Source organism: Saccopteryx leptura, chromosome 4 (genome assembly GCF_036850995.1).
Source record: "Saccopteryx leptura isolate mSacLep1 chromosome 4, mSacLep1_pri_phased_curated, whole genome shotgun sequence".
Taxonomy (NCBI): domain Eukaryota; kingdom Metazoa; phylum Chordata; class Mammalia; order Chiroptera; family Emballonuridae; genus Saccopteryx; species Saccopteryx leptura.
Window position 1 is genome coordinate 221216011 of NC_089506.1, and position 12888 is coordinate 221228898.

General features: G+C 57.3%; 1 protein-coding gene across 2 annotated transcripts in view; it reads right to left on the reverse strand.

Annotated features, from left to right (window-relative positions):
• The window catches only part of PRKCB (protein kinase C beta), a 331943-nt gene extending 319584 nt beyond the window's left edge, over positions 1 to 12359 (reverse strand). For both annotated transcript variants that reach the window (XM_066383413.1, XM_066383412.1), the window contains exons 1-2: positions 12004 to 12359; positions 10992 to 11023 (exon numbers count right to left, since the gene is read on the reverse strand). In XM_066383413.1, the coding sequence (XP_066239510.1) occupies positions 10992 to 11023; positions 12004 to 12173 (202 nt within the window). In that variant the 5' untranslated portion in view covers positions 12174 to 12359. The remainder of the gene's footprint in view (positions 1 to 10991; positions 11024 to 12003) is intronic.
• Between the last annotated feature and the right edge of the window lie 529 nt (positions 12360 to 12888).

Here is a 12888-nt window from a genome sequence, read left to right on the forward strand (position 1 = left end):
GGCTTAAAGCCCAAAGTGGCTGGCTTGAGCCCAAGGTCACTGGTTTGAGCAAGGGGTCAGTCTTCTGGAGCCCCCCGGTGAAGGCACATATGAGAAAGCAATCAACGAAAAACTAAGGTGCCACAATGAAGAATTGATGCCTCTCATCTCTCTCCCTTCCTGTCTGTCCTTCTCTGTCCCTCTCCTTGTCTCTCTCTCTGTCTCTAATATTAAAAAAAAATGCATCTCATCCCCTTCTTTTTCAAACATCTGGCCATTTCGCTCACCCCCATACACCCCACTTCAAAACAGTGACAACAACCACTTCCTAGTCACTACCTGCCTTCACACAGTCCAACCCCCCCCCCCCCCCCCGTGACATACGCTTGTCTCCCACCAGGTCCCCCTCCTGCCCCCTCCCGCCCCCTCCTTCCTGTGCCTGTTCTCTTCAACCCTCAGCCCGTGCTACGCTCGGCCTGAAACACCCTCCCCAGCCCCCACCCCTTGTCAATCCGGGAACTCCTACTCCCGCTGTAACATTGTTCCCAACTGTCATGCCTCTGTGGAATCTTCTCCGCCCCTCCCAGGAGAAAGTATATATCATCCAAAGGATGTTTACACCTTCCATGTAGCACTTCTCATTCATGTATGTATCAGAACTAATCCGCCTCGATCTGGTCTTCCCTCAAAAGACCAGGAAGATCTTCAAGGTCAAAGACAGTGTTAACATTTATCTTCAAAGCCCATATTATAACCAGACATTAAACCATATATTTTTTCTAAGTTATTTATTAATTGCTGCTCTTCTTCTACTAGAATGTAAATTCCATGAGGGCAGGGACTCTTATCTTGTTCACTGTTTCTGTTTCAGTGTCTAGAACAGTACCTGATACATTGTCGGCACTCAATAAATACTTACTACTGAATCAATGAATGAATTGGTGGACAGATGGCCACATGGAGAGGAGAGATGAATACACGGATGGATGGTGGGTCGATGACAGATGGGTGGACAGCCAGGTGAATGAATGGATGACACAGAGACACCAGAAGGGCTGGGTGGATAGATGGATGGGTGGGTAAAAGCAAGATCATGTTTCACCAGCCCAAGGTCACGACATCATGGAGCGACAGAGCAAGGATTTGAGATCAGGTTTGTTTGATTTTTGAGCCTGCACTCTCGAGCCCAATTTACAGCACATCTCGAGCAGCCCACAGGCTGCTCACTGGGCTGTGGCAAGGTGAAAAGATCGAGTCTAGAGTCCTCCTCAAGGCCCTGGCCGGTTGGCTCAGCGGTAGAGCGTCGGCCTGGCATGCGGGGGACCCGGGTTTGATTCCCGGCCAGGGCACATGGGAGAAGCGCCCATTTGCTTCTCCACCCACCCCCCTCCTTCCTCTCTGTGGATCCCGGTCGGGTGCATGAGGGAGTCTGTCTGACTTTCTCTCCCCGTTTCCAGCTTCAGGAAAAAAAAAAAAAATAGAGTCCCCCTCAAGATCATGGTTATTGTTGAGCTAGGTTAATTGCCATCTACTTGGCAAATGCCAAGATTTCAACAAGAGGGGCCTGACCGGTGGTGGCGCAGTGGATAGAGCATCGACCTGGGACGCTGAGATCCCAGGTTCCAAACCCCAAGGTCGTTGGCTTGAGAGCAGGCTCACCAGTTAGAGCATGGGATCATCAACGTGACCCTACAATCACTGGCTTGAGCCCAAAGGTCACTGGCTCGAAGCCCCAGGTCTCTGGCTTGAGCTCAAGGTCGCTGGCTCGAACAAGAGGTCACTGGCTCAGCTGGAGCCTCCCGGTCAATGCACGTAGGAGAAGCAATCAATGAATGCACAACTAAATAGAACGATTAAGTGAAATAAAGAGTGTATGCTTCTCACGCTCTCTCTCTCTCTCTCTCTCTCTCTCTCGCCCTCCCTCAAATCAATGGGAAAAAAGCATTTTTTAATAAATTAATTTAAAAAAAAGGATGGGGGCCCTGGCCGGTTGGCTCAGCGGTAGAGCATTGGCCTGGCGTGCGGGGGACCCGGGTTCGATTCCCGGCCAGGGCACATAGGAGAAGCGCCCATTTGCTTCTCCACCCCCACCCCCTCCTTCCTCTCTGTCTCTCTCTTCCCCTCCCGCAGCCGAGGCTCCATTGGAGCAAGGATGGCCCGGGCGCTGGGGATGGCTCCTTGGCCTCTGCCCCAGGCGCTAGAGTGGCTCTGGTCGCAGCAGAGCGACGCCCCGGAGGGGCAGAGCATCGCCCCCTGGTGGGCAGAGCGTCGCCCCCTGGTGGGCGTGCCGGGTGAATCCCGGTCGGGCGCATGCGGGAGTCTGTCTGTCTCTCCCCGTTTCCAGCTTCAGAAGAAAAAAAAAAAAAAAAAAAAAAAGGATGGGCACTCCTGAATAAAAGCGACCATCCCCTCCAGCTCCTGCCGTTGCTGTGTCTTTCCATCCTCGACACCATCACACTCCCCCCGACGCCAAACATTTCCGGGGAAGACAGAGAACTCCGCTTCCCTGTGGACAAGGAGGAACAGCGGTACACACTCCAGCCAGAGGCAGAACCGGGCTCAACCGCAGGTCAAAGGGGTGCCGGGGGGTGGGGGGGGACAGATGTACAGGGAGAAGCTAATATCTCTGTAAGTTCTTCTAACTCCCTGTCGTTCCTTTGTAACAAAACCCGAAGAACATTTACGAAGCGCCCATAAGTGTGTTAGCTCTTCAAGGCATCTCGGCACCAGACGGAGACCTTCTCCCGGGTGAATTCAGAGGGTGGAGAGAGCTGGCAAAGCGTCTTCCACTGTGGGTGTGGACTGAATGCCGTTCATTATAAAACTTCTTAACACTGTCTTGCAAACGAGAGGAAACACCGCCTAAGTTAGTGGTGGTCAACCTGGTCCCTGCCGCCCACTAGTGGTGGTCAACCTGGTCCCTACCGCCCACTAGTGGTGGTCAGCCTGGTCCCTACCGCCCACTGGTGGTGGTCAGCCTGGTCCCTGCCGCCCACTGGTGGTGGTCAACCTGGTCCCTGCCGCCCACTGGTGGTGGTCAACCTGGTCCCTACCGCCCCCTAGTGGTGGTCAACCTGGTCCCTACCGCCCACTGGTGGTGGTCAGCCTGGTCCCTGCCGCCCACTGGTGGTGGTCAACCTGGTCCCTGCCGCCCACTGGTGGTGGTCAACCTGGTCCCTGCCGCCCACTGGTGGTGGTCAACCTGGTCCCTGCCGCCCCCTAGTGGTGGTCAACCTGGTCCCTGCCGCCCACTGGTGGTGGTCAACCTGGTCCCTGCCGCCCCCTAGTGGTGGTCAGCCTGGTCCCTGCCGCCCACTAGTGGGCATTCCAGCTTTCATGGTGGGCGGTAGCGGAGCAACCAAAGTATAAATAAAAAGATAGATTTAACTATAGTAAGTTGTTTTATAAGGATTTATTCTGCCAAACTTAGCGAAAATCCGACATAAAGTACTTGATAAGTAATTATTATTATATGCTTTAACTTGCTGTCACTCTGCTTTATAAATTTTATAAAGTAAAGTTCCTTCCCTACTTTATAAATCACCATGACTGTGGAACCGGTGGGCGGTTAGAAAATGTTACTACTAAGAGAGATACAGAAGTGGGCGGTAGGGATAAAAAGGTTGACTCTCCCTGGCCTAAGCAAAAGGAATGAATGGATGGACGTAAAACAGCAAACACGGGTCCAGGGTGAGGACGGGAGTTGGGAGGAGTGCTTGGTGCTCCCCCTCCAGGGGCTCCCAATGAGCTCAGCCCGGCTCCTGCTCCTCCACAATGTCTGATTCTATCTCTTCACACCAGCCCCCCCACCACTGCGAGCCTTGAACGAAAGGGACGTCGGCTCATCAGCTGAGCTACGAGCGAAGAGGAGATGAAGTTCTGCCGCGTGGAGAGAGCCATCTGAAAGCAACCATGTCTTTCTAACTAAATGTTCGCCTTACTCGCAACCACGGCACGGCACGGAGTGCGTCAGGGCCCCTCCTCAGGACGTCGGAGAGGACCCCCCCTGCGTCGTGTTCCCCAGGACGTGACCACGTCCAGCGCTGGCTCCCTGACAGCTCAGACTTTGTCCAGGCGCCTCAGAGAACAGGGAGTTTGGTCTCCATTTCTTATTCTCAGCCCAGAGAATATCCCCTGAGCCCACCCCCAACCATCTCATCCAGGCTAACACCCTATTGTTGCACCTGGGCGTTTCCTTCGGAGCACCTGCTAACCAATGGGAAGTGAGTACTGGTCAGTGACGTGCAGAATGTCTCACCTCCCTCCTTACACTGTTAAACCCCAGGACAATAAGGACTGTCTCGGTGCCACTCACCACCGGGCAACGGATTGCCTTCCTAAGTAAAGATGGAAAGTACGACCTCTGAAAATCTAGCTGATACAACGTAAGTTCCTTCGAAAGTTAATTAAAAGATATATATTCTTTCTGACACTGAGAACTTAATGAGTGAATGCTCTCTGGAAGAAAGGGAGGGAGGGAGGGAGGGAGGGAGGGAGGGAAGAAGGGAAGGAGAGAGGAGGGCAAACAGCTGTATGGGAAAAACATACAAATTTCCCATCAGGTTTTCAAGTAGCCGTCATGCCTCCAAATGCCGTACGTAAATACCGGAATTTATATACGCTACACAAAGGCCAACTGTCCATCTATGGACTGTCACACGATCTCAATGGAGAGACTGCATGAGTACATTCAAACAATCCATGAGACCAGAGCCAATGCCAAAATGACACGGGACAACACTTCTGTGTCCGCCAGAGGCGACGAGCTAATTAGCTGGTCTCTGCACTCACCCGGGAATCCGCCGGACCTGGAGCTTGGACAACAACAACAAGAGTGGATTTTAAATTGTATTTAGTAATTCAACAACCTATATAACTAAAAAGCATCCAAAGAAGATGCATATATTCTCAAAACGGTGACACACTCATCTGTTTACAAATGTTTGTGTACACACTTGTGGCCTTGTGGCGGGGAGGTGGGGAGGAGACAGAGGCAGAAACAGAAAGACAGGCAGAAAAGCGGGGGGGGGGGGCAGAAAGAGACCCCCGCAGCAAGAATGTGCATAAATTATTTTCAAACCTTCAGTTTCTCTTTTGACCAATAACCTTCTCTTTATCTTTTTCTCTATTGACCCAGACGCATCATAAACATGACGTATCTGGTTCTGGGCGGTCCCCGAGAGTACCATTAGTACACAGAAACAATGTATCTTTTTAATTAACTTTCAAAGAAACTTATCATCAACTAGATTTTCAGAGGTCATAGTTCCCATGTTGCCTTAGAAAGGCAAGCTGCTGCCCCGAGACAAAGCTTCCGACTTTCCTTGAGTACAAATTGACGGGTTGCCTCTCCAACAAACCGGCTCTCCTTTCTAAGACCCAACATCAACCCATCTATAGACTTTTTATTTCAGTTGCCACTTTGAGCCTGAAATCCCACTTCAGGCGGGGGAAGAAAAAAAAAAGTCAAACCATCAAACGCCAAATCCAAAAGCCTCTGTCTGTCTTTCATCCACAGAGAACCCCGGGACACATTCAGACTAAGCCAGAAGGTGAGTGGAGTTTCACACCCAGTGCTACAGGGACTGCTTCTGGGAGAGAGAAAAGCAGGGCAATTGAGCCAAGCTCCAGTAATTGGCAACCCGCTGTGGTGGTGATTGCGCACACACACATACGTGCATTCACACACACACACACACATGCACACACACGTGCACGCACACACGCATGCCTTCTTTATGATTTTACCGAGAAAGTTCAACCTGACATGCAGAACATATCGTATTATTCGTCTGTAGGAAAAATGATGCGGAAAGTATATACAATTAACCTTTGATTCGTCTTTGATGGGTGTGCTGTTGTTGTTTTGTTTTGTTTTTTAAGTGAGTATTCTCACCTCTCCTAACAACAGACAAAAAGGAACTGGTTAGTCTATAGAGCTGATGTTGACGAGACAGCCAGGGTTGGATCTATGCAACGCTCCGGGGTTTTGTAAGAATGATTTCTATTAGAAGGCTTGAACGCATGTTTTCTGGTCTACCCAGGAAAGGGCAGCCCTGGTCTCCTCCCTGGCATCACCGGCGCTGGGTCTTCATAAGTCATCAAGTCAGTAGTGTCCCGGGCTCTTCGGCCGACTCCATGGCACACGGTCAGACCGTTCTCACATGGACAGGGGCGAGAACGGCCTGGCGGTCGGGGCCCTGACACTGGGCTGAGCGCTCCCTGGTGCTCCCCAAAGCCTCTGAAGAAACGTACTTGGTAAGAAAAAAAATTAAAAAAAAAAAACCCTCTACGAAGACAAAAGAGGCACAGTCATCTAATGAGTTCCAGAATGAACTGCGTCCACGGTTTCCGGCAGCTAATCAGGTGACAGTGATCGCCTCGCTCAGCGTCACGGGTACTTAGTGTGAATACGTCCCTCGTACCAGCACCCTGGTGCTCCTCGCCGCAGCCCCGTGAGGCAGGGATTACTGGCCTCGCGTTGCAAGTGAGGAAACTGAGGCTGCTGCAGCTGGACGGCTGGGCTGCCCAAGGTCACACAGCAAGAAGGCGGCTGGGCGGAGATCCACCCCAGCTCGCCCACTCCAACCCCACGCTGCGAACGCTGAGTACGTGTTACTGCCTTCCTCTTTCTACTGAAGTGACTTCCTCTTAGAAGATAATAATAATAATAATAATAATAACAACAACAATAATTCTTTCTCTCCACCGAAATGCAAAAACTTCTTGGGAGCAAGAGCCTAATTCCACCCACAGGGCATCTGAACGATAAGAAAAGCACACAGGCAGCTTCCAAGCGCCTCTAAAGAAGGCTTATCTGGAAGGTTTGGGGGGTGTCCCACTTCTAATCCAGAAATGAAACAGTTTCATAAGAAGGAACCAGAGCCCCAGTCTCCTGAATGCACCAGCCAAAGATGACGTCACCAGAGACATCCTTAAACTCCCTCTCAAACTAAAAAAATAACAAAACAAAAATAACTAAAAAAAATAACAAAACACACAAAGGGAGAACTTACGCGGCAATCTCGAGTTCTGTCCTCCAGCGGGAGGAAGGCTGAATCCTAAGCCCCCCCCCCCCCGCGAGCACGCAGAAATCCCTGACTCCCCGTGGCCTGTGGGGTTTGCGTCCCTCCTCTCAGCCCACCCCAGCGCCCCCCGTCTCCACGATGACGAGGGCACCACCCCGGAGCTCAGAGGTTCAGGGGCCTCCCGGCCTCATGACCATCCTGCACGCCTCCTGGCCACGGTGCCGGGGGCTGCACGCCTCCTGGCCACGGTGTCGGGGGCTGCACGCCTCCTGGCCACAGTGCTGGGGGGCTGCACGCCTCCTGGCCACGGTGCCGGGGGCTGGATGCCTCCTGGCCACGGTGCCGGGGGCTGCACGCCTCCTGGCCACAGTGCCGGGGGCTGGACGCCTCCTGGCCACAGTGCCGGGGGCTGCACGCCTCCTGGCCACAGTGTCGGGGGCTGCACGCCTCCTGGCCACAGTGTCGGGGGGGCTGCACGCCTCCTGGCCACAGTGCCGGGGGCTGCACGCCTCCTGGCCACAGTGCCGGGGGCTGCACGCCTCCTGGCCACAGTGCCGGGGGCTGCACGCCTCCTGGCCACAGTGTCGGGGGGCTGCACGCCTCCTGGCCACAGTGTCGGGGGCTGGACGCCTCCTGGCCACAGTGTCGGGGGCTGCACGCCTCCTGGCCACAGTGTCGGGGGGCTGCACGCCTCCTGGCCACAGTGCCGGGGGCTGCACGCCTCCTGGCCACAGTGTCGGGGGGCTGCACGCCTCCTGGCCACAGTGTCGGGGGGGCTGCACGCCTCCTGGCCACAGTGTCGGGGGGCTGCACGCCTCCTGGCCACAGTGTCGGGGGGGCTGCACGCCTCCTGGCCACAGTGCCGGGGCCTGCACGCCTCCTGGCCACAGTGTCGGGGGGGCTGCACGCCTCCTGGCCACAGTGCCGGGGGCTGCACGCCTCCTGGCCACAGTGTCGGGGGGCTGCACGCCTCCTGGCCACAGTGTCGGGGGCTGCACGCCTCCTGGCCACAGTGCCGGGGGCTGCACGCCTCCTGGCCACAGTGTCGGGGGGCTGCACGCCTCCTGGCCACAGTGTCGGGGGCTGGACGCCTCCTGGCCACAGTGCCGGGGGCTGCACGCCTCCTGGCCACATCTCTCCTCTTCTACTGTCGAAACGGAGCACCCCGCTCACAGACACCCCCTTGCTTCCAGCAGGGAACACGGCCTCTTGAGATGAGCACACGCTCCTTGGCCCATGGCGTGGGGAATGCCGTCACGCTCCGGCTAAAAGCATACAGGCAGAAGCATCTCGTGGCAACGTCCACAGCGATGGCGTCTCTCTTGACCCCTCTCTCTTGACCCTTTCCTTCCTGCTGGCTGTAATAAGGATGCGCTGTGATAGCTGGGGCGCCTATCACCCCTTCTCGGACCGTGAGATCACTGTCACTCCTGCGGCAGTGGAGCAGAAAGCTGAAAGGGACCCAGGGCCCCCGGCCTCTGGGCTCCTGACTTCAATGCGAGAAGAAAAACCTTATGTGTATATTCTCTAGACATCGTTGATCCCATTTTAATGAGACTCGCTGTCAGAGGATATAGGTGGTGCCAAAAACACCTAGATAAGGAGCCTCCTCTACGCTTCGCAACTCAGTCCCAGGTCACGCTGAGCCTACCTGAGGATAACCTTCCCCCCCTCTTCCTGGATGTGCCCAATCTGAGCATCTCAATTTCAGGGGCTGCCCCTCGGCCCCAGCCCCTCCCTTGCTTCTTCTGACTCCGGCCCCAGTGAAGGGACACAGCCGTGACACGGGTGACCAGATGCTCACAGCTGCCTTCTGACTCTCACCCGGCTTCCGGCTCCATTACAAAGCGACCCAGCAGACCACCGGGTCTTCTCTCACACCAGGTACCCCCACCACCGGGCTCATCTGAGGACAACCATCCTAAGAGCTGCTGATTTCTGACGGCTGACGGCTTACCACGTCTGAGCTCTGCTTCCAGCATCTCCTACATGGCAACCACCGTGAGGCGCTCAGCGACATGTTTAAGGCAGGCAGTGGCATTGGGCCCATTTTGTAGATGAAGACCCCAGAGGGTCAATGCCATGGCGGGGAATCCAACTGCCCGAGAGCCCGGGCACGTGCCCACCGCCCCGCGCGGCCCCGCAGGAGAAGGGGCAGAAGGAAGGCGCGAGGAAGACTGTTAAGAGCGGGCAGCGGCCGCGCAGGGGAAGGGGCAGAAGGAAGGCGCGAGGAAGACTGTGAGAGCGGGCAGCGGCCGCGTGTCCTCAGGACACTTCATTCTGCTTCCCTCTTGACCGCTCCAGAAAACCCCTGCCGTTTCCTCCTGCCGCCCACGTCTCATCCCCTGCACATTCTGGAGTGACCTTCGGAGCAGGTGGGCCAGGACAGCAGCAGGAAAAACGTCCCAAAGTCACCCCCGCCCTCAGCGTGAGACAAAGACAGAAACCGACTCTCGGGACCAAACGGCAACCTCAAGGACCCTGTGCTTTTCGGCACCGAGACGCCGGGGGGTCTTTTGTTGAGAGGTCCAAGTTCCGGAAATAACCCAACTGTTTTCACCAGCACCTCAGCCGTTGGGATTAGGGGGAGTTCTTCCAGTTCAGCACGTGAAACTGGGGGGGGGGGCAGGGGTGTCACCATCTTGTCAGAGAGGCTGCGTGGGTCCGCAGGGGTCAGGGGCTGAGCTGACCCTGCCCCAGATCTCAGGTGAGAGGACACAGGAGTCTCAGAAGACAGCGGTGCCAGGCTGCCAGCTTTCTGTGCCGCGGACAATGCCACCCACACTCACGGGGATCACTTTACTTCTCCCTGGAGGGTGGAGGCGCTCCAACCACGCTGTCAATCAGGACTAAGTCACATAGCTGGCTCTTGAGCCCTTCAATGCTTTCTTCTCCCGATGGAAACCCAGCTCACCAGCATGGTCAGTGTGCCTCTAAGACACACTCTAGAAATGTGACATTCCTCACCAAACGCAACCACATCCAGCCCCAAAACTGGGAAGGGAGTGAAGGAAGGAGAGAGGGGAGAGGGGTGTGCCTTCTAGAGCAGAAGTTGCATGAAAATTCAAATGCCTACAGAGGCCAGAAAGCATGCCTGGCTGGGATCGACAGAGACCACGTGGGGGGCCTGCCCCTCTGTGCAGCCAGTCTCAGCTCCAAATGACCTTTCTAACCAGAAAGGGGAACCAGGTCTCGCCACACACGAAGGTAGACATTCAGATATGTATGTGAAATCTTCCAGTCCTAAAATGTCAACATCACATTCAGAAAAACATCCTGGACAGTGATCTGGCCCTGGAAAGCGAGTTTGCAGCCAGAGACCACCGGGGCCACCGTACATATGGTTCAAAGATGCTGCCAGGCCGGGCCTCCTTGACTTGTGGGTCAAGGATCTCCAACCAGAGGCAAGCATCCAGGTACCTGGTCACTGGAGTCCTTCCCTATCTAGCCAGAAGATACAAAGGGTGACTTAAACCAAGATCTGAGAAGCTCCTCTTTCAGGGGGCCCAGGAAACCAGCCCACCGCCATTCTGTGGGTCTGCACGGGGAGGGGGGGGGGCAGGGAGGCAGCCACCTGCGGAGACCTCTGTGAGGCAGGCAGGAGGCAGGACCGCGCTCTGTGAGCTGAGGAACAGGGAGGAACAGGGAGGAGGGGTCCTCCAGAACCAGGACTGACCAGGTAGGGTAGGTTCAAGAGACCGTCTGACTCCTGTGGTGCCCAGAAGTGAGAAGTGGGGGAGGGGTACGTCCTCGGTAGTGAGGCCTCCCACTCCACCCGCCTTTCCCTTGGGTGGAGCATCAGCCCATGTATACACCGCTTAAAAGGCCCCTTCTGGGGTGAAGAGTCCTAGCTTGGGAGGTCACTCTGACAGATGTGATTTCCTCTCTCTCTCTCTCTCTCTCCTGAACTCAGTCACTTCTAGAAAGTTCTTTTAACCATTTCTTCTCAAAAAAAAAAAGGCATCCCAGTGTCCCAAAGCCTACCTTGACACTGGAATCCTTGCTTCCCGAAGCCCCTGCAAAAGCAGAAGGAGGCAGGTCAGGCAGCTGGAGGGACCCAGCCACCACCTAGTCCCCCCCCCCCAAAGTCATTGCCCTTCCTCCCGCCCTCTACGCACCCCAGGTGCAGCCTCCCAGCCACAGGCGGGTGCCCAAGAGTCTTCCGCCTTTGAGGGAGAGGGGGGAGGGAGCTCGATGGTGTCCCCCACCTCCCCTCAGAAGGAAGAGGACAGGCGGCTGCGACCACCAGGTGGCGTTTCAGTGGGGGGGGGTCGGGGGGCGGAGGGTAGGCGGGAGATCTGCCCGCAGAGATGCCCGAGGACCCTCGGGGAGAGAGAAAAGACGCAAAGAGAGCGAGGTGGGAGAGCCCCGCGGCGGCGCTCTCAGGGGGCCTGGCTGAGGGGAGAGGACGTCCCCGTGCCCAGAGGGGCAGGAGGGGAGAAAGGGGCCCGCAGCGACATGAGAGGGAGAGCTAGGGAGCGGAAAGGGGAACCCAGGCTATCAGGGAGGCGCAACGAGAGAGAGAGAGAGAGAGAGAGAGAGAGAGACGGAGAGAGAGAGAGAGACGGAGAGAGAGAGACAGAGAGAGCCGAGGGCGCTGCCCCGGGAGGTGCAGGAGGAGGAAAGGGTGCCCGGTGCCCGCAGGGAGAGAGGACACCCAGGGCGCTGCCCCGGAAAAGAGGGATTGGGGTGAGGGCTCCTGGGGCCCGGAAGGAGGTAACGAGATAGGGAACCGGGGGCAAGAGGGCACTCCCTAAAAGGGACAGACCCCACATCCCCAGCGGCCCCGGGGCGCTCCGGAGGCGGCTGGGAGGGCGAGGGCAAGCGGGCGCCTGGCGGCCGGCCGTCTGGAAGCCGGGTGTGGGCCGGCCAGCAGGGAGCCCGGGCCGGAGAGTGGGAGCGGGACGGCCGGGTCGCGGGGCGAACGGAGGGTCCCCGCGCGCGGCAGTGCCCTCGGGGCCGGGCAGGCGCCCCGCGCGCGCGCGCGCGCTCTCACCAGATGAAGTCGGTGCAGTGGCTGCAGAAGGTGGGCTGCTTGAAGAAGCGGGCGGTGAATTTGTGGTTCTTCACCTCGTGCACGTTCTTCTGCCGGAGGGCGCCTTTGCGGGCGAAGCGCACGGTGCTCTCCTCGCCCTCGGCCGGCGGCCCCGCAGCCGGGTCAGCCATCTTTGCGCGCGGGACGCGGGAGCACGCGTGGGGCAGCCCAGGGGCGCGGGGCGCCGGCGGCGGCCGGGAGGCGCGGGGGAAGGCTGCGCTGCTGCCGCCGCGGGGCCGGGCGCTTCCCTGCGCCGCTCTGGCGGCCGCGCGCGCGGGGCTGCGGACGGCACTCGCCCAGCTGCCGCCGCTCGTCCAGCTGCGCTCGGCACCGCTGGCCCCAGCTGCGGGGGTGGGAGGCGGAGCCCCGGCCGGTACGCCCCCCTCATTTGCATCGCGCACAGGCCCCGCCCCGCCAACTGCTTTACATATTGGCACCTAGAGGCTCGGGGCCTTGGGGTGGGGGGTGGGAAGCGTTCTCAGCCGCAGCTCTGCGGCGTTGGAACCGAAACCTGCGGTTCTCAGACTCTCCAGCCTCGCCCCTAACTCGCCCTCGCCCCGGAGTGGCTTGAAGGAGAGGTGCACCCGCGGTGCCACCCGGGGAAAGAGAGCGGAAGGACCCGCGGGAGGCTGGGAATGGGGAGTGGGTAGGGTGGGCGCGACGGATTCCACGCGACCTCTGCGAAGGGTACTGATCCGCCCCCCAGCCACCCCACTGGCCATTCCGCGAGCGCCTCCAGGAGGGACGGGCTCCCGCTGTCACTCACTCGGGAAGGTCTGTGACTCCGCACACTTACACACGCGCGGACTGCAGAGGTAGAGGAGGAGCAATCTTTAGGTTATATAT